The sequence below is a fragment of the Empidonax traillii genome, unplaced genomic scaffold (assembly GCF_003031625.1).
Source record: "Empidonax traillii isolate 1590-97213 ecotype Southwest subspecies unplaced genomic scaffold, ASM303162v1 scaffold436:size495813, whole genome shotgun sequence".
NCBI lineage: Eukaryota > Metazoa > Chordata > Aves > Passeriformes > Tyrannidae > Empidonax > Empidonax traillii.
Window position 1 is genome coordinate 352,146 of NW_020955629.1, and position 20,751 is coordinate 372,896.

General features: G+C 37.0%; 1 protein-coding gene across 4 annotated transcripts in view; it reads right to left on the bottom strand.

The window, feature by feature from the left end:
* Positions 1–635: 635 nt before the first annotated feature.
* The window catches only part of RET (ret proto-oncogene), an 81,993-nt gene continuing 61,877 nt past the window's right edge, over positions 636–20,751 (bottom strand). For 3 of the 4 annotated variants that reach the window (XM_027894651.1, XM_027894650.1, XM_027894649.1), the window contains 10 exons: positions 20,122–20,378; positions 18,810–18,957; positions 15,487–15,594; positions 13,810–14,024; positions 13,589–13,711; positions 11,383–11,453; positions 7,307–7,444; positions 5,267–5,366; positions 3,581–3,728; positions 636–1,700 (listed from right to left, as the gene is read on the bottom strand). In XM_027894651.1, coding sequence (XP_027750452.1) covers positions 1,543–1,700; positions 3,581–3,728; positions 5,267–5,366; positions 7,307–7,444; positions 11,383–11,453; positions 13,589–13,711; positions 13,810–14,024; positions 15,487–15,594; positions 18,810–18,957; positions 20,122–20,378 — 1,466 coding nt within the window. In that variant the 3' untranslated portion in view covers positions 636–1,542. The remainder of the gene's footprint in view (positions 1,701–3,580; positions 3,729–5,266; positions 5,367–7,306; positions 7,445–11,382; positions 11,454–13,588; positions 13,712–13,809; positions 14,025–15,486; positions 15,595–18,809; positions 18,958–20,121; positions 20,379–20,751) is intronic. The other variant, XM_027894652.1, reaches the window with a different exon arrangement.

Genomic DNA, 20,751 nt, shown 5'->3' on the forward strand with positions numbered 1-20,751 from the left:
TCCCAAATACAAGTTGGGCAGAGAATGGTCTGAGAGCAGCCATGGGGAAAAGGACTTGGCGGTCTTGATTGATGAGAAGCTCAACACGACTGGGCAACATGTTCTCACAGCCCAACAAGCCAAACATGTCCTGGGCTGTGCGTCATGGCCAGAAAGTCAAGGAAGGTTATTCTGATCCTCTAGTCTAATTTCATGAGACCCTACCTGGAATACTGCATCCAGCGCTGGGGTCCCCAGCATAAGAAGGTGGACCTGTTGGAGTAAGGCCAGTGGAAGGTCACAAAGATGATCAGAAGGTTGAGAATCTCTCCTGTGAAGATAGGCTGAGAGAGTTTGGGCTGTTCAGCCTGCAGAAGAGAAGGCTTCAGGGAGACCTTAGAGCACCTTCCAGCACCTGAAGGGAGCCTACAGGGCAGCTGGAAAGGAGTTTTTACAAGGGCATGTAGTGATAGCACAGGGGAGTGGCTTTAAAGAGGGCAGGCTTAGATTAGGTATTAGGAAGAAATTCTTTACTGTGAGTGTGGTGAGAAATTGTGGATGCCCCATCCCTGGAACTGTTCAAGGCCAGGTTGGATGGGGCTTTGAGCAACCTGGTTGACACCTCAGGGAAGGTGTCCCTGCCCACAGCAGGGGGTGTTGGGGGGTGCAACTAGATGATCTCTTAAGTTCCTTTCCAACCCAAACCATTCTATGATGCTACTATTCTATTCTATGAATTCAGTCTAAAAATCCTGTATAGCCTATTTTTTAACTTATAAGAGAAATTATGATTGTACAAGATTGTATTTTTTAACATTACTAACATGTAGGTGATGGAAAGTAAATTATGTCAGATGAACACTCTTGATTGCCATCAGTCTACGCAACTTATCTTGTATCAAATTTATCTCCATTGTGCTAAAGGTAAGAGAAGTTAAGACTAATAAAACAAGTTCTCTTCTCATTAAGACAAGACAATACATTTTACAAGACTTCAAATGTTGAATCTCAAGTCCTCTACTGAGTTACTTAATGTTTGCTTCCAAACCAAGATACAGACTTCATTAGTGCCAACACCATTGCAACACTTGTCATTTGACAGCAAGCTCAGTAATTTCAGAGCCTGTTTCCCCCTTGCTTTCCATATATTGTTTGTGCTTCCTGCTTAGATCAAGTGGTCATATGCTAACAGCCACTATAAAAGTAGCAGTTCAAGTACGTTTTACCATCCAGGAAAGCTGTAACACAGGATGGTTAGTCTAAAAAACGTCGAGGATGAAGAGCAAGGCCATTTGCAGTAAGAAGTTACCAAATGGAACTATATGCAAAATGGCAATCTAGAAAGAAGTACTGGAACTACAACTCTTATCCAGCTTGATATGTTTTCTGAAAGGGGAAAGTACCAGTTACAGTCTTCAGCATGAGTAACACATTTTAAAAACTTCCAATAAAAGGGTTTGCCAATTTAAAAGTTAGTTGTTGACTGCACAAAGAGCCAATGGACTTCCCACTCTTTGCCTCTTTGTTCTCCTCAGGAGTCCATTACCTTTCACAAAGAAAATTTTAGCTATCAAACTTGTCCATAAATTTTGCCGCTGAGTGTGAAACCATCCAGTTAGCATATACACTATCATTTGCATATCTTGAAAACACAGAGTTAGTGCCATCGAATCTTGTGAGTGGAACGGGGCTCTCCTCAGGCCAGTTCGGGTATGACATGCCTAAAAATGAAAACAGATAATTTTTTCTGCACTGAAGAACCATAACTTCATGTGCAGACAGTAAGGCCCTTGGCAAAACTCCCGTTAATATTTTAAGCCAGTCCACTGGATTTTGTCCCAAATCAATTCATATAAATGATGTTTTGAAATCCCTGAAGCACAAATTCATATGTAAGCAAAAACCCTGGAAAAATTAAAGTGCTTACTCGATAAAAAATTGTGTGCATACACTGCACATGTGCATAATAAAAAGCTAAGAATTGTTCTTCTCATGAGCCTCCAACTTTCCACAGTTTTATTTTTTAACAATGTATTGCTTTGCAAGAGGAAGTTCTTGCTGTACAGGAAATGCTTCAAGAATTAATAAACCTATTTGGGACAGGATCCAAAGTCCATTCCAATGACTGAGAGTTATTTCCATTTACATAAATGGGCGCCTTTCCTTTGGCTTCAGTGAGGTTCTGGGGACACTCACACCCTCACCAGGGATCCCCTGCTTAATTTCAGGAAATCCCAGGAGCACAACTGAGTAAAGTCTAACAAAGTCCTGAGCACCCTTGTCTGGATTCAGCATTTAAATATCTATTTCAGGCTTGTAATTATTTTGCATTGAGTTCAGTAACTGTTTCTCCGTTCAGGCACAAGGACAAAATGGACACGGAGTGCTCAGCACCATGTTTCAGCTGTACAAGCACAGAACCATACCAGGGTTGAGATTTTCAAAAACAGAAATCTGATTTTGTTGCTTATTAAGCATGCAGCATCTGCCATCAACCTCATGGCAACTTTTCCTGCCACTTTATTCTTTTAACAATCGGACGACTAAGTGCCCCAAAGTCAATGTGAGTTGGGGAAACCTGATGAAGAAAATAATAGCTAAGGTATAGATCAAAAATAGACCCAAAGCCACGTATTAATGGCAACTTTTAAACTAAAAGATCCAACTTTTCAAAAGTCATACTGCTTGAAGAATGAAAAAAGTATCTGTGATGTTGGTAAATATCTAAAACCATGTAGAATATTTAATCAGGAGACAAAATGTAGGAGTTTTGGCAAGAACCATTTTTACTGTCCATCTCACCATCACAATATGAAAGCATATGTTCTTTTTAAAAACACTTGCTACATCATTCAGTCAAGGTTTAGTACTAACATATTCATAACAAATCAAAGGACGTGAAAACAGCTGAGTGTAGTTTCAAAATGACAATTGTTAATTAAATTTTTAAGGGAATTTACATGTCATTTTAGTCTGTATATAATATTTATATACAGTATTTCTACCTTCTGTATATAATACTCTGTTTTCATCCTATGATACATTAAATACATTTCAGCTTATGGATCCAGAATGTATTAACAGCAGCTGAAATTTAGAAATCCTTCTTAACAAATGAAAAATATTGCAGATGGGTCCTATCTTTGAATTATGGCAAAAAACAGTATTTAAAAAAACCCAAGAAGTCTATTGCTTAAATTAGAGGTGCAGAATCTAACATATTTTAAATATTCTAGCCTCCCCCAACAGGATAGTTGAATTTTATATTTCCCCTGAGAATACTTCCCTGATCTTTTTTTTTTCTTTTACTGTATGATATCTAGTCATTTTACTTATTTTCACATCCTTTTTAAATGTTTATTTTAAACACAGCTGCAAAATGACTAAAGGATGATCCTGATGCAAACTTTGACATTTACCAAAAGAAAAAACAAACAAACAAACAAAAAAACCCAAAAGAAGCTTCCAAGCAAATTTTGATTGGCTTCATTCAGACAAGAAACACTGTAATGGGGTTACAGAGTCTGAGAACAGTGCAGAAGAAAAATCAATTTTTTTTGTGTGTGTTGCTAGAATCTAGTAAATGCATGTGAAATTCTACCATAGAGTTTGTTTTCAATCCATGTGGAAGGGAGGGTTCGAGGGAGGGGAGCATTATTACAGTCCACGAGAGGTGTCTCCTCTTCTGAGAGCCCATCATCATAAAGTAAGGAATCAGAAGGCGTGGAAGCCGCAAGATCTAAGTAGTCCTAAGAAGTAAATATGGAAAAAGCTGGTTAATGTATGTGGTAGTGTTGCTCTTTGGGTATAATATCTGTTTGGGTATAACATCTGCTTTCTTTACAGCAAGGAACTACAGACCCCACTTCATTTGTCTTTTGCTAGAACCTCTGGCACCACAGCATCTTTGGAAGCATCTGATTTGCCTGAACACTGGACATGCTAGAGATACAGTAATACTTCCCCTACTTCGTTCTGCACGTCAGTAAGATGCCCAAAAAATTGAACGGCTGTGCTGATTTCTTTGATTTCTTTTTTTCTCAGTTTCTGGTATGCTTGATACATATATATGCCTGAAATACATATATGTAGATCCATATGCATTCTTAAAGCAGAAGGTACTGAGATCTCACAATCATTTTAAAAAAGCTATTATATAATAAGAAAATATTGTCAAATAAAGCTTTTGATGCTGTTCTAAAAGTAAATATTTAGGTCAACCATAAGAATTCATTGGTTTTCATCTCTGCTGCCAAATTGCTTTGATGCAAAAAAAGAAACATGAAGTATTTTCAACTAATCTAAAATACAGTTTTTGCTTTCAAAATGGTTTTTCCTTTGGAAATTTACTGAAATTGAACTTTAAAAGATAAAGTTACCCAATTTTATAAGTGAAAAAATCTTCACAATTTGTCATTTAGAAATGCAAGAAGAAAAATGACTAATTTGTCAGGTTCTATTTTGGATTTGTTTTGTTTTAATTATGGTGATCATTTCAGAAAACTTGCCAGATTCTGTATTATAAGTCTGTCAGTGGACATGCATATCTTTGCATACAGATTCTCAGCAGCTATAAGTTAGTGGCTGGCAAATCAGAGTGATTTAATGTACAGCCTGGACCTTTCACTTTGCCATTTTTAATTTAACTTATTTTTACATTCACCTTCTGAAAACAATTGTTGCCATTTGTTTATTAGCTCTTTTTGCACCCAGTGTAGATTCTCAAATCTGATTATATTGGTCACTGCTATTTCCTCTGTTAGTCATTTGTTGCTGCCTCCCTTCCCATAACTAGTAGATGTATACATTTTATAAATATATGCAACTTGGACTTATTTTTAGACCTCAGTATCCATTCATTTAAAGAAACTTTATAGAGGGTTATAATAGTTCTAAAGTAACTTAGAATGGTGGGATCTTACAGCTTTCAGATCTCTGATTGCATGAAATACTGCATTATTCTAGTTCTGGCTTCTAGGGTTATTTATTCAGGAGTGGAATTTAGGAGTAACTTTTCATAGTAATTTTAAAATTATTACTGTTATTTAAAGAAACTAGACAGATTAAGGATAACCCTATCTGATTTCGGGTTGAAGTCTCCAAAGCCATTATAAGAGGTAGTGCTGCTTTCAAAAAGCTGGATGCATTTAGAAGAAACTAGATATGTAAATGTTTCAAGATTTGACAAAAAATAAATTACTTTGCTTTAAAATAAAAATAATTATTTTTGTACATTCAAACTCAGATGATCCCAAAACTTTTCAAAAATCATGCTTTCCACACTTACCCTACTCTTCACCATCATTTTCTCTAGTTCCTTGCTGATCTCAGTAAATGTTGGTCTTTTATCAGGTTCTTGCTTCCAACAACGCAACATGAGGTTGTACCTGTGACCCACCACAAGATGGAAAAAAACCCAAAATTGTTAGAAGTGGGTTGTGCCTCTGCTCAAATAATTTATAGTACTGAAACTGAACTGTGGCATGAAGGCCATCCACAAGTACAATAATCTCTGCTGTGTTCTGTTAAATGTACCCTTAAATTAACAACTGACATTCACAACAATGGGCTTTTATTTCCATGAGTCTTTATGAGTTTAAATAATGATGCACTTGGTTGTCCTCGAAGGACTGTAGTCTTGGGTTTCTTTCTCTGTTTTCAGTTTCTCAAAGGACCACCTCAAGTGTAGGCAGCAGGCCAGATTTAAATTAATTTGTTTGCATATGACACTGAAGAACTTTGTATATCGGCCTAAAAAACTCTGCTGTTATACCAGAAAAATTTGTTCTTCTTTTGCTTAAATTCTTAGAAGTTTCTGTAAACTTCAAAGTGAAGTCTAATCTAAGACTATTTGCACAAACTAATGTTCTTTTGATTACTTCTGTTATTGTTATTTGGTTCCATCTGGTTTTATTCTGTCTTTAACTGCCTTCTATAGCATACAGTGTGAAAAAGAATGGAAACAAAATTAAAGTTTTATAGTTGAGTGACTATCAGACAAACATTGGCCAAGTTGTGGAAGTGTAACTCTCCAGCCTGTGCTATTCACGTTGTTTTTCTAGCTCAGGTATTTTCAGGACTAAGTGATCTTGACATGCAAGTGCTCTAATTGTGAAATAGTTGGCGACGAGAACTAGAGCAACCTATTGAAAAGCACTGCATTTTTTGCCTTCATCCATGATCTCTCTTGCTTGACTGGGTAAAGCAGAGAATGCAATTTAAGAAAAATGGTCCTTAAAGTGGGCTTTTAAAGGCTGTCACAAAATTTTGAGTAAAACAGAAAAATTTGAGAAAAGTCAGAAAACCATGATGTAGCTTGAGTAAGAAAATGAAACTCAGACGTGGCCAGCTTGCCTAACCTAATAATTATCAATGATATAACATGCTTGAAGACCCTGGTGAGATGAAACAAAGAAAAAATTAAATATTATACATTTCCTAGAGGATACCTGCTAATCACACTTGTAAACTTCTATACTGCCCTAAATTCATAAATGCTTAATGTTTTTTCTCTGTGTATTAAAAAAATTGATTTATTATTTATACTGTATTTTCTCAGCCCGGATGTGGCCAAAGCATCCTTCCAATTGAAAATCAGTCAGAAGAGTGGTCACAGTGATTACAGCCTGGTAACTTTGAAAAAAACCACCACTGTGACCAGATTTGAAGGCTGAACTGAAAATCATGCCTCATCTCCAAACGCCGTGGAAGACCACAGACAGAAGATATTTCATTTTGAGAATGTTTTAATAAATCAGCCAACAAATTACGAATTGTCTCCAAATAGGAAAGAAATTGCCATGGGCTTAGCAAGTCAAAGAAAATTTATATCTTCTAGGGTGTAGGTTTCTGGGTCAAGGTATCATTACTCCTTTGTGATGCCAGGACAACTAATAGAGAATGACTGTAAATGCAACATCTGTCTCATTTGCAGGAAAGTATGAAGATATTTTCTTGAATATTTCACCTACCCCTGTGTATTATGAAATTTTCCTCCTTCCCCCACCCTCAAAAGTTTTAAATGTTCAAACTCTTTTAATTGTTTGGAAAGCATGTTATTCAATATCCTACAAATATTTCTGGATGTAGTTGTAAGGATTTTGTTGACAATTCTTTTCCATCACTTTACTGTTCACTAATTTTATTTTAAGCATTCATTATAACATTCATTAAGCACTCATTTTAACATTCTTTTAAGCACTACATATTTTCACTGTATCTCTGAGATATACAGAATAGTATTTATGTGGTATTTATTTAAACCTTTTTTTTAAGTGTATTTAGTAACAAGATGTTTATGAATCTAATCAGATTATGAGCTACTTACATTTCTTCACTGCAGTTTTCTGGTCTCTCCATTCTATAGCCTGTTTTTAGGAGGTTAAAGAGTCTTTCAGGAGCAATACCTGGATAGGGATTGCCTCCCAAAGTAACAATCTCCCATAGCAGAACCCCAAATGACCACCTGAAAAAGACAAAATTTATAGTGGTGGGTTTCATGAGCTTAATGTGGCATCCACACAACAAATCCCTTTGTACTGTTTTCACAACCCAACAAAATTCAAGCCATGCCAAGCCAGAAGGGCTGTACAGACGCAAATAGGGCCAACCTTGTTCTAAAATACTGTTCATTGAACAGGATTATCAACCAAAACAGTAGAGAAAATGGAAACTCCTCTTTTATCCATTGATAAAAGCTAACTATATGCTGGGAAGGCCCATCTTCTCTGGCCAGCGAAAAGTCCTTTCCATGGTGGCCCAGCCCAAAGTCTTTTTCCTCTTCTATGCAGTGCTCCTGCAGATGCCTCTCTTTTTCCTTTGACTACAGAGGGAGTGTGACCTCCCTAATTAGTCCTTATAGTCCTAGTCACAAATAACTGTCTAAATTAAAATTTACACAGTTACCAAGGGGATCGGTGTGCTGTCTCAACTATGAGACAGCACAACATATTTACTTCAATCATAAGCAACATCTTTGATATCAGCTGGTCTGTTGGGCCATTTCAGTGATTCAGGACTTTATTTTCTTCTTAGAGTTAATGAATGAAGAGGAAAGAATTTATTCTGGAAATACCAGATCCCTTAAAATAAAGTTTGACATAGAACAGATGAAACTATTTTCCGAAATGAACTGAAGAAAAGGTGAGTTTTTAAACCTACTTTACAGAGGAGCTCAAACAAAAAGACTTTGCGCAAGAGGTTGGAAGTATTTAGAAGAATTAGTCCATATTTGGAGGGCAGGTCAGGAGAAGAGAGGCAAAAAATGCTTCTCTTTCTTTAGTAAAAGGGTTTTTTGAGTCACAAAGAAGTTACACATTACACTGAATCTGCTCAACTGACAGAACTGACAAAATCTGGATGTTCAAAATGAAGGAAACTAGCCAATACTTTTTCACTCAAAGGGAATGCCCAATGGGATTCATCTGGAAGCAAAACTGAATACAATTTATGAAAAAAAATGCTAGCTTTGGTAATTTCTCTGTAAATTCTACTTTAAAGAAAATTTTAGGAAGTGTTGCACACCTACTGCCAAACCAAACAGCAGTGTCTAATTCCCTATGAAAATTCTACCTCAAAATGTTAGCCAAATACCTCACCTCCTGTCTGACTACATTCCACCTGTGCTTCTCATATTCTAAAGAATAATGGTAAGCCCAAAAGTACAGCAATAAAACTTCCAAAATTATCAGAGAAGCCAAAGTGACTCTCATGCAGTCCTAAGTGGTATGCTGCCATTCTTCTCCCTAATGCCATTCATTGAATTAATTTTTAATCACTTTGCACATTCTTGAAAGCTTATGAATATTTATAGCATTTTCATATACTTTATTAATATTTCTCCTCATACCCTTTTTGAAGCCAATTATGCTCTGCCATCAGGTTATAATTCCGTCCATGATTAATTCAAATAAACTTTGGAGCATGGCAGGCTTTATTTTTAAAATCCACTTCTGCTTAAGAGGAATTTTACAGAATTACGGAAGGAGAGATCAGATGAATAATTTCTTAATTAAAGTTGTTTAGTAAATGGGTGTATTAGAATAGAATGCTATAGAATGCTGCAATACTTCAAAACTATTGTCTAAATCAAATACTGTAGGATGACAAATGAGGGACAAAAAATTTCCCTCTGTGTTATGTTTATTGTTGAATAAAAATATGAACAGAAGAAGGCAGGAAAGAAAATTATGTGAAGAGGAAGACAGTATGCTTGCTTTCCACTGATGTCATCGACCTCTGAGGCAAAAATGGGATTTTTGTAAATGCTGGCAACTGGTACTGCTATTAAGCTTTACTAACCACTAACTATATAGAACAGCTTTAAAAAGCTGGAAAATAGAAACACAAAATATCAGAAAAAAGAGCATATTGGAAGAGTTGATGAGTAATATGTTCACCTAAAATATAACTATATCACCACAAACAACAAAGAATATCCATAAAATGATATTTTCAGTGAGTGCAATTATCTAAAAAAATAGCAATCAATGCTGCAGAAAAAGTACTTCATTGATCAGTCTGCTGCTGTTGAAATGGCATCGGTGGAACCCAGAGCTGGAGAGGATCTGGACTGCAACTCTGTATGACCTCGGTTCTGCTCTGTAGGAACTTGGCTAAATTAGGAGCTGCTGTACAGCACTCTTAGATTATTTCACGTATAATGACACGGCGAAGGTGACCCCACCAGGGAGTCAAAGGCACCGTGTAAGCACAGCAGATATCTACCTCCTTTATACCATTGCACTGCAGCAGACCTACAAAACACAAGGCTGTGCCCTCTTCAGAATGCCTGATGCCTCTCCAAGACAGCTGGTAAATCAGCACAGCTTTACACAGAGACGCTAATCCAGACATGGGAAGCAGGAAAGCCACACAGCACCAGCGTGTTGTGTCACTCGGGGCTCTGAGCTCAGCCGATGCCAGCCAGGCAATCTCAGCGTGGTGTTGTACAAGAAAGAGGCTCTTGGGTTTATTTAATAGCAGCCCATCAGGAAAACAAATGGGGAGGAATGATACTGGATCCAGAAGATCAATCAGCAATCAAAGAAGAGGCAGTTACATGACAACACAATCTGTTCTGGCCCCAAACCATAGTGACAAAACTGTTCTGAAGAAAATGAAGAAATTAAAAATATGCTAAGAAGTTTTTAAAGGAATTTTAACAATTCTTTGAGAAAAGTATATTTAAAGGAGCAAGTCAGCACAATGGATGCTCAGAGGAGAATAAAAAGAGACCCAGAAAAACCTGTAAGTGGACCTAAATAAATGTGACATTCTCTCAAATATTACCCCAATCTTTTTTTCCTTTCTTACTCAAACTGAAACTAAGTAAACGAAAATATTTTGGAAATTCATTTTGTAAAGAATTTCCAAGGCATGCAAAATACTTTATTTCACTAAAGCTGCTCTGATGTGCAGAGAAAAGAATAAAAAATAAATGTAGTTAATTTAGAAGTACAAATCAAAAGGTGCTTATTTGGACATATTGCTATTACCAAAGTGGTTTTCCCCTCAAAGTGCAATGCCACTGAAATTGGTAAGTTTTACTCCATTCGAGTGTAATGAAAACATTACTTTAGTCAGATCCTCTCTTTCAAGGGAAACTTGAAAGGTATCAAAATGCTACCCAGCAGAAAATCGGGCATAAGTACTGCTGCTTTTACAGTCCTTTAGAGGTTTTTCTCCTAAATAAATAATACTTAGTGTCTCCCTGGTGAAATCACAAGCATCATTCACCCCAGAGGGGAAGAAATGCAAGTATCTGATCTCAACATGAAAACAGCTTAGCTTTGGTTGGTTTGTCACCTCATCATCACAGGTGGAGATAGCAGCATATCCATCTTCAGGGTCTCTGTTTCCCTAATTATGCAAATGAACTTGTATCTTGGCACTGGAACTGGACCATTCCCTTAAGGTCTGAACTGACTGTAATTAAAATTAATTGGAGTTTTGTCATTGATTCCAATAGGAGTGAGGTCAGGCATCAAATTCTTCTTCCTTTCTTCCAATCTATCCCTCACCTGCCAGTAAATGTTACAGACAAGTAATGAACAGAATTGAGAAGTTCAGGTACAGCTATTATCTTTATCTGTACCTAACATAATAAACGCTAATAATTTGTGTTTATAAATTCAAAGGAAATCATGTCACATGGACATATCCAACCCTGGCTGGTTTCAACAGGAATTATGTACATAAATACCTCTGATAACCCTTTATTCATATTTAATTCAACAACAAAAATCTTATGTATCATTGCCAGTTGATGGTGCCACCCAGACTTGTTTTTCATGTTTCTTTGCAAGAGGAACAGCTCTGGTTCCTATGTACCTTGTTGTGCTTCCTCTCTCATCTCCTTAAACAAGTACAGACACCAGAGAGTATGCAAGGATTTACACTTACACATCACTTTGTGTTGTATAGATATGGTCAAATAGGGACTCTATCGCCATCCATTTCACAGGTATTCGACCCTAGGAGGTAAAAAGGCAACAATGCAAGTACTGGTCAGAAAATTTGGTTTCCTAGTGAAAAAACAAGGTATTTATCTTCAAAATGGTAAAAGATACTCTATCCATACTACAGCATTTTGCCACGGACTTGATGATTTGGCATTTCATAAGAAAAATAGTGAGGACAATTGTAATTGTTTTCAAAATCACTTGTTCATTTCATTTCACACACTTGGCAATCTGATTATGTGCAATAAGGTAGTGTGTTTTCTTTTTGCAGGTAGTCACCAATTTGAATTCAGATAAACTCAACTCTCTTCTAAATGAAGAAGAGAGTTAAAGAACTTCCAAAGTGTGCAAATGCAAAAATGATAGAGAATGATGATTAAAGAGAAAGAGCTATGTCATTTATATAAGGGATGACGCATAAATAGAAGCACCTAGATGTTCAAGATACCTTTGGTTTCAGAAGGGAACCCAGCCAGTCATATTTGGTTACTAGTTTCTAAATGGAATCTACATTTGCTACTTTTCACTGGTAGAAATTCACTGCGAAAATCTGAGAAATCCGCCCCAGATATTCATGAAAATCTAGGTTTGCAAAATTTCAAGATGTTTCATAACCTTTGCAATATGACTAGCATTCATATGCCTTACTTTTCATTCTCATGAAATTCATATATATCTATGCAAAACCTGTTTCAGTAGGACTTGAAACTTATCCTTCTTCCTTCCTCTCAATTTTTTATTTTCCCTGTCTCCCTATCAAAGCAGACAGATGCTTGCTGGGCTCTGAATAATACCACAGGCAAAGAGTGTCTCAGAAGTAAAGAGAAAATATCCATTCTGTATATCATGCCCCAGCAAGTGAAATGAGACTGCCTAAATGCCTTTATGTGAATGCATCATCCTTAAAATACAGAGCAATTGGAATGGATCAGTGTAAAAACACATATATCAGAAAGCAGCTAAACAAACATGGCAAAACCCCTTTACATAAGACCATGTCTTCTACAAGGTTTTTTTCTTCTCAGCTTGTTTTGACTTATGAAATATTCACACAAACTGGCCTGAAAAAACAGGGAAAGATAAACTAAAAATCCACAGTATTTATGGAAATCTTTTCATAAAATTCCAACAATTTTACATGCAAGAATTCTCTTGGCAACTCTTTCATATTAAGTCAGAGAGAGAACTGAACCAACAATGGTCATCTCACAAAGTTAATAGAAAGTTGTGTTCATGAAGATCACAGTCTAGCCTATGATTGACTCGTGGAAATTCTTCTGATGTCAGAGACAAGTAGATGAAAGCAGGCAGAAAGCAGGAGTTATCTTGCTGTATTTGACAGTAGCTTTCAAAAGAATAATTAAATGGCAAGCCTTATCTTCTTAGTCTCAAAGTTATAATGCTCAAGTGTTTCTTTTGCAGTAAAGTAGTGACATAACAACTTCTCTTTCTATCAAATTTCCTTTCACATTCCTACAGGTGAAAGGTTACCATATGCTTTCTACTGCCATGAGCACTGTGAGAAGGCAGAACTGTATCTAAGCACCTAACAATAATTTACTCTGGCAGGAGAACACAACTGCTTTAAATAACCTCTGGCAGGTATCATGAGCTCCTGATCCACTCTGACTTGTGATGTAAAATTTTGATTAATATTTGGCATCTTTCATACATTTGGAAGTGTTTGTAAAAGGTCTTTGCTTCAGGTCTTCTGCATAGAAGTGATCCTAAAATTAGGATCTTTATATAAATTGACTATACTTTTTTCAACTCCTTGAGATTTTTTGTTTATATTTTAAATTATAAATATGAAGAGATAAAGAAAAAAGATATATGTTTTTGTTTGTGTTTTCATGTAGTGTGATGAGGAACTGGATAAATAAGAAGTGGAATGAGAGGACTAGATAAATAAGGAGTGGAAGAGCTAATAGTGACTTAAATATGATACATCTTTTTCACATATATATACTTCTGTCCTGATGATTAAGTTCATGATTTTGCTTCATCTTCATTTTTATTTCTTTAAAATAGAGAATTATTTTAAGTTAATAGCTATTATCTTTTTCATCCATGCTTGAGTGCTGCAGTACAAATTCATTTCTTGATTAGGTAATAATTTTCACTACTGCTTTTAATGTGCACTGTACCTTGCTCCTCTTTACATACGAATCTTCTTCATATACATCACGTGAGAGGCCAAAATCAGAAATCTTCATTTTGCGCCCTTCTGCCACCAACACATTTCTGGCTGCTAAATCGCGATGCACAAGCTTTTGGAAGGAAACAACAGCAGTGTTAATGCTGCTTGTGGAGGAACCAAGTACTGATGTGTCCATCACAAGCACGGGTCTCTGTTACACTGCCCTACCTTCATTTCCGCAAGGTACTGCATTCCTCGGGATATCTGCCACGCAAACGAGATCAGATCTCCCATTGTCAAGGCTCTCTCATCAGGGTTGTCCAAATAACTTGAGTTTCTGTTACCATCACTACCCACGTAGCTTGGGCCTACTTTTCGACTTTCCCTGAGAAAACTACGCAAAGAGCCGTATTTTGCATATTCCACAATTAAATACAGTGGGCCTGAAAGAAACAAACACAGAGATAAGTACACAATTAATAGATAACTATTTTATGTTTTTCTCAAAAAGTTTCTTCTAGTCAGCACATTGTTTTGAACAGAGGCTCCAGACACCTCTGGCCTTTATGTAAAAAGCACTGAATCAGCCAGAGAATATTTTTAGTTTGCATCCTCTATGCAAAGTGAGTGAGTTTCAGCCTAAATCAAAGCACGATGCTGGTTTTTGCCTATATTCCCTCGTCGAGACAATTTGAGACCAAAAGAGACAACCTTCTTACAAATCAGATCTGTGAAACAGCCTAACTTAAAGAACTTTAAAAAAAACATAAAATAAAAATAATTGTCTTGAGCTTGTGATACTGAGCTCAAATCATCTGCTAATTCCAGCATTGAATTTAAGGTGCCTTTTCAGATCACTTAAAAACATTCTGGCCCTGCAACCCCTTAATTTCTGCTCCTCATTATCCACATGAATAATACCTACTCAGTGCCTTAATGTTAAATACATCTGTCTGCTCTATCAAAGCCCTCCCACCTCAGACACTAATGAATTAACTTGATATTTATTAAAAGCCTGTGACTCAGAAAAATTTCACTTCCTTTGGGATGAAAAAATACATTGTACTGAAAAGAAAAAAATAACCCGCCCCACCGGTTCATTGCCTTACTAAGACTCAGAGATGACTCACTCCTGAATTACATTCTCTGTCTACAACTAAAAGTGCCACTTGCAACACAATTTGGAGGCAAAGAAGGCAGGCCTTTGCCCAGGGTTGCAGAATCCATAGTGTGATTTTAGGTTGCACAACTGCAGGAGAAAAAGGAAAAGAATATTTCCATGCAACTTCCATTTAAAATGAGCAGTTCCTATACACAACAAAATTTCCTTCACTGGCAGTTTATAATACATGTGTCTGAAGGTTTTCCCCCTTGAAATATACCTGTCCATGATTGTGGCTTTTAGCAACCGTTTCACAAGAGGGAGACAATAGTTTTATAGCAGCGGAGGAAAACTAAATCTAACTATCCAGACATATTTTAACAGAAGGATTCTGTCGTTGTCTTTTTGCATTGTTTTAGTTTGAATAATAACAACAATAATGAAAACTCAAACTTGAAGTATAACACATATTAGAAAACACTTACTGAGCATCAACATAATATAAAAACATATATTGATTGGAAGAGAATTCGTAGGAGACCTGTTAATTTAAGATAGCTTCAAAATCAAAAAGTGCACTGAAGAAAACCATTGAAGAATGCATAGTTACACTGGATTAGTATTTCCCCTTCCTTTCAAACATTGTACTGAATGTTTTCTTATGCGTCCCTCGTTTTTTTCAGCCAACAGCAAATTTAAAGGGTGCTCAGCAATTATTAAGCAGTGGTCCAAACCCATCGATGAACCACTTTTTGTTTTCTTGCTTAATGGTTTTGTCTTAAGAACAAGCTTCTAATATTTACCATCTTGACTGCAGGCCCCATAAAGTTTGATGACATGGGGATGGTTCACCTGTTTCAAGAGGTTGAACTCTGAAAGTAGATCTCGCAGCTCACTCTGGGAAGCATTTTCTGCAGAAAGTGACCAAACACACAGTTATGATTAGGAAAGCATTACTCAAGAGTTCTCTATGTATCATCTGAAGCACAAAATAATCTACCATCAGTCCTGGAGTTAGCAACAGGCTGGAAAACTCTCCACAAGAGAGGAATTTCCCCAGGTTCACTGTCCTGCAGTCATTCACATCAGAACCAAGGGAAAGTGGCTGCTGCTGTTCTGGTTTGGTAGTGACCTGCTCTGGTCATCACGCTGCCCTGATACAAATGACTACAGGACAAGTAGGTCAGGCAAGAATCAGGACCAGAGTCTGTAATGTGCTGCAGATGCCATGAAATTACTACAGACCTTTTCTAGTGTAGTAGAGCAACGTTTTTGGGTGAATCAGTGCAACTGAAGCTTCAGAAGCATAAGAAAGCCAAGATTTTATGTTGTTCAAACAAAAATAGGCTCTCTCAGTTAAATGACATGATAAAGCCCTCCTCCTCCTAAAAACATTTTCCAACAGAGTAAAAATCCTACTAATCTACTGGTTTTCACTTGTAGAACAGATCCAGATTTAGAGTTCAGAAGTTAAATGTATAGTTCAGACTGATTTTATTGGGTTACGTTTGCAGAGTCGGTGAGAATCATGTGATAACATACGGCCCCTAGAGGCTTTCTTACCCTTTCTAGTGTTCTGGTTTTTTGCAGAATTCTTCAGACTAACAAGCTTCCTCTTTGAACACACTGGGGCTTGAAGGAGATCCCTAGACATAAAGACTCTGTGGGTGAGAGATAACCCTTTTTCTACCTCATGTTAAATCTCTCTGACGCACAGAACCTGCCTGGATAGTTTCTACAGTGTCAGTATTGGGCATTTGACAAGTATGGGTTTATCCTGATTTCAGGCTAATAGAAGCAATTTCAACTTCTGCTCTTTGGTAGCTTGCTGTATGTTTTCCCACAAAGGCTGTAAGCACCAGAGATTTATTTATATATTCACTTAAAATATATTTGCGACTAGTTTGCTCTGATCAGAATAATTTTTATTCTGTTCTACTATATGTTTGTATCCACCATATATTATCTTATGGTCTGAATCCCCACTCTTAGTAGAGTCTTCTACCCTAGAGAGTGCAATATTGGATGGTCTGTCAATACTGAGGACTACAAAAAAATCTATTTATGTAAACCAAAAATTAAGAATATTAACTTAATGCCCATGAGAAAAGTCCTATTTTTCTAGTTCTGGAGCAATGTGACATGAACACACGAAACAGAACAAAATTCTCCATGTACCATGCCTGTGTATCCGCTGGAAAAACTAACTTCAAATGGAGACATCTAGCCCTGAAGCTTTAAGCATCTTTTTTTTACACAAATTACCAATAATTTGTATTTACATACTGGTTGGTGTTTTCTGCTTCGATTTTATTGTAATGAGCGCATTCGTATCAGGCAGGATGTCAGATTTAATTCATATGAGAAAAGTGGGAATAATGGGCTAAAGAAAAATTATCCCTCTGTTCCTTTAAACCTCCATCCATAGCTGCAAGACTATTCTGGCTCAGCTAATTGCTTTTTGATCCCCTCCCCAGTACATAATGCCAAGTTGACACGGTAGGGAGAGTCCTGCCCTGGTCTGTTTTTAACCACAGATTTGCCCATCTACCCAGCTCAGGCAGGAGCTGTCTTTTATGCAACAAGCAAGAAGCTTTCTCTATTAACATACTGGTGCACATACCATTGCCTTTTAAAGATCAGACATAGTCTGGTATAGTCCCTGGCTTGGGCAAATGACCTACTCTGCATCTGTTACTGGGAAAGGACAGGTGATGTCGGCCTGATCCAAAATAACTGTCCTTTATGCTTCCCGACAGCACTGTGAAGGGCACTGAAAGCTAATACAATGGTTCTTATACTTTGATTGTCATGTGTGAACAGTGAAGTTAAGCCAATAATAACACATAAATATTTGCAGAATGACAAATGTTCTCCACTGTGAAGTTGCAAAAGAGAATTTCAGGTGACTATTAGCAATTTAATTTACATTACAGAGGGACTCATTAGAGCCTAAAGCATTACTGTAAATGTCAGATCAATTTATTAAAATAAGGTGCTTAAAATAAAGTTTTACTCCTTCGCATTGTCAATTCTGTCAATTCTTGCCTTCATAATAGCTAGGGGAAACTGAGTGTTAAATTATCTGCAAGTAAAAGCAACATTTTTATCACTATGTCTTGGAATCTAAACTCAGTCACAGGTTGTTGATGAAAATGTGGTAGAAAAAGCACTGCCATTAAGAGCATAAATAAACATGAAATTAAATAATGACTATTCTATTGATAATGACAATAACAATATTACAATGACAATACTCAAGTATTACAAGTAATAATTAACTATTCTTTACTTCTGAAAAATCTTAGTTCCTAGACTTGCTCCATATGACCTATTCTCCACTGAACCTCTTGCAGTAAAGGCATGCACTTCTTAATGCATTTATTTCTTAGGTAAAGTGATGGGATATGCAGCATCTTTTAAGCAGCAGCAGATGTAGTTTGAATATAACAGAAATGGTAATAAGTACAACATTGTTCTATAATTACACGCTTTTACTTATAAGCAGCAGGGAGTGGTTGAGTTCAAGGTCTCATAGCATCCTAACATTATCTGGGCATACTTTGTTTTTCCCAGTTTTAAAGTCTCAGGGAAAACTAAGACAGCAGGAGACAGCACTGGGTTATTCAAGCCAGTTTGGCAGAGCTCCTAATGATTGAAAAGCAGATCAGAAGAATAAAAGTAGATGGAATTCTCAATCAGAAGAGTAACTTAATAGGTCTGTTCTGCCTCTTCACATGATTATAACACAATTTATTTGAAAAGTTTTGTCCAAGAAAACTGGATAGATAGAAAAAAAAATGAGAAAGCTTTAACAAACCCTCACAATATTTCCAGCAATGCCAAACAAAATTAAATACATTTGCTCTGTTAAGACAGAAGCTCCTAGCACATCACGATTTAGAATTACCTACTTAGATCAATGTGATGCTAGCTCTTAAAGTCATAAATCTGTCCGAATATGTCAGAAATCTGTCAGAATATGTCAGAATGCTGGAAGAAATAGAGGTGGTGACACTAGTTGTTTTTAGCCAACCTTTTGCTTTCATGCTGGCCCCTCTTAAAATTGATTTAGAGGTTACCACAAGCAGTTTGCAAATCATTTCAAACCCAGATGGGAATGTACCTTTTAACATTTTCACTGCTACAGTGGTATAGCCAGCCCTTCCCTTGAGTCGGAATGCTGTTGCCTTGACGACCTTTCCAAATTCTCCTTCTCCGAGAGTCTTGCCCAGAACTAGGTTCTTCCGAGGAACTTCCCACTTTGGATCTTCCTGCAGCAGAGAAAAGCAACTCTGAGATGAAGCAAGGAAAAGAAGTGATAGCTGTGCCCAAAGTATTAATGTTCAGTAGAAGACCATTCCTTGGGAATAGGAACACTTGTTTTCTCTTTTTATCAGTATCAGTGTATTCCTACAAAACCTTATGAATATGCAGATATTTTGCAAGTGTTTTTTCCATTACCTTGAAAATACCTCCTTTAAAACAGGCTGTGCATGTAGTCTATGGATAATGGATTGCATTTGCAGGTCGGGGAAAGAGGGTACAAATGAAAAATGAAGTGATACAGGAAAAATGCTTGCTTTCAGAATAACTGAATATATGACCTTTGTGAACAAGTAAGTTAGTTTTACTAACAGAATAAGGCTTTCCCTTAAGAATTCATCAGAAAAACCAATTATACTCACTTATGAAATTAGCACTATTAAGCCTTGAGGTTGCAAAATGATGACAGATACAGAAATCAGACAAGCTATTAAAGCAAACAGAGCACAAGACCTCAACATCTAACATTTAAAGAGATGTAATGTTGCAACATATGTCACATAATGTGTCAGTGCTTCTCTACCCTGTTGGTTCATGAAAATGCACCATCTGGCAGGCACTCTGGGTAGTACGGGATTCAATGCAGAAAAAAATAGATTAAAGGTATGATAGCATGACTGGGCAAAAGTCCTTAAATGTAGGTAAAACTCCCACACCGATTGACATCTACAATCTGTATGTAAGAAGTCGGGAAGAGATCTCAGCAGGGGTTTTTTGTTATGTTTTAAAGTTAGCCTTGTTGTAGGATTATGGCTTATCACAGAGTACAAACCTGCTGATTATTAGGATTTAACTGGACAATGTTAAAAGTAAAACCACGCTACTGTCAAATGGAGTTACATTAAGAAAAAACATGAGCTCAAATTAGATGTGAAGTGTTACAATATGTTAAAGCATAACAAAAGTGGAAGAACATACTGGTCTTATAAATTATAATGTTTATCCAATCACTCATTAAGCATCTCCAATTCCCAGCTTGTACCTGTGAATTCCAACGTCATTATTGGTATGGGTATTTCTACGAATAGACTGCATTTCTGTAACATTTTCCGCATGGATAAACAAGCCTGACATCAAAAAACAGATGACATGCAAAATGACATCAGGCTTACTGGTATTTTAAAGGTGTCTACGGACACCTGGTTCTCCATGGAATCTAGAGAAGGCCGGCGGACATTACTGGAAGAGTAACTGATGGGGTAGGATTGGGCTGGGCGCCGGAACGTCATTTCTGCAGAGGCAATAGGGGGTTTCGGAGAATTCTTGTGGTAACGATGGATGAAATAGGAAGAAAGCAGCACGGAGATGATGAACGACAGCAGCACCGCCCCTGCTATCACAGTCTTGCACACTTCATCACACAGTTGCTCTGTGGACCAAGAAGAGCTTCTTAGAACGTTCCTTGTGATCTCCTACTTCTGATTGGGAGGGTATATAACACACACAGGTGTGGCAGAAATAGAGTTCAAAATAATTTAATTACCTAGAGAGAAAGTTAATAGCTATTTCTCAAAGAAACTGGAAAAGTTGCAAATATGCCCATTCCACTACTAATTCTTTTTATTTTGGACAATAGTAATTGTTTGCCTGTGCCAATGAAGGGACAGCCAGCTTGACCCCACATTCCTCATCTTCACAGACACTGGTTATTTCTGACACTTGTCCTTAACAGCCAGCCTGATACCAGGTACCACTTATCTATCCGGATACCTATGACTGAATTTTCCTTGTGGACAACAGTT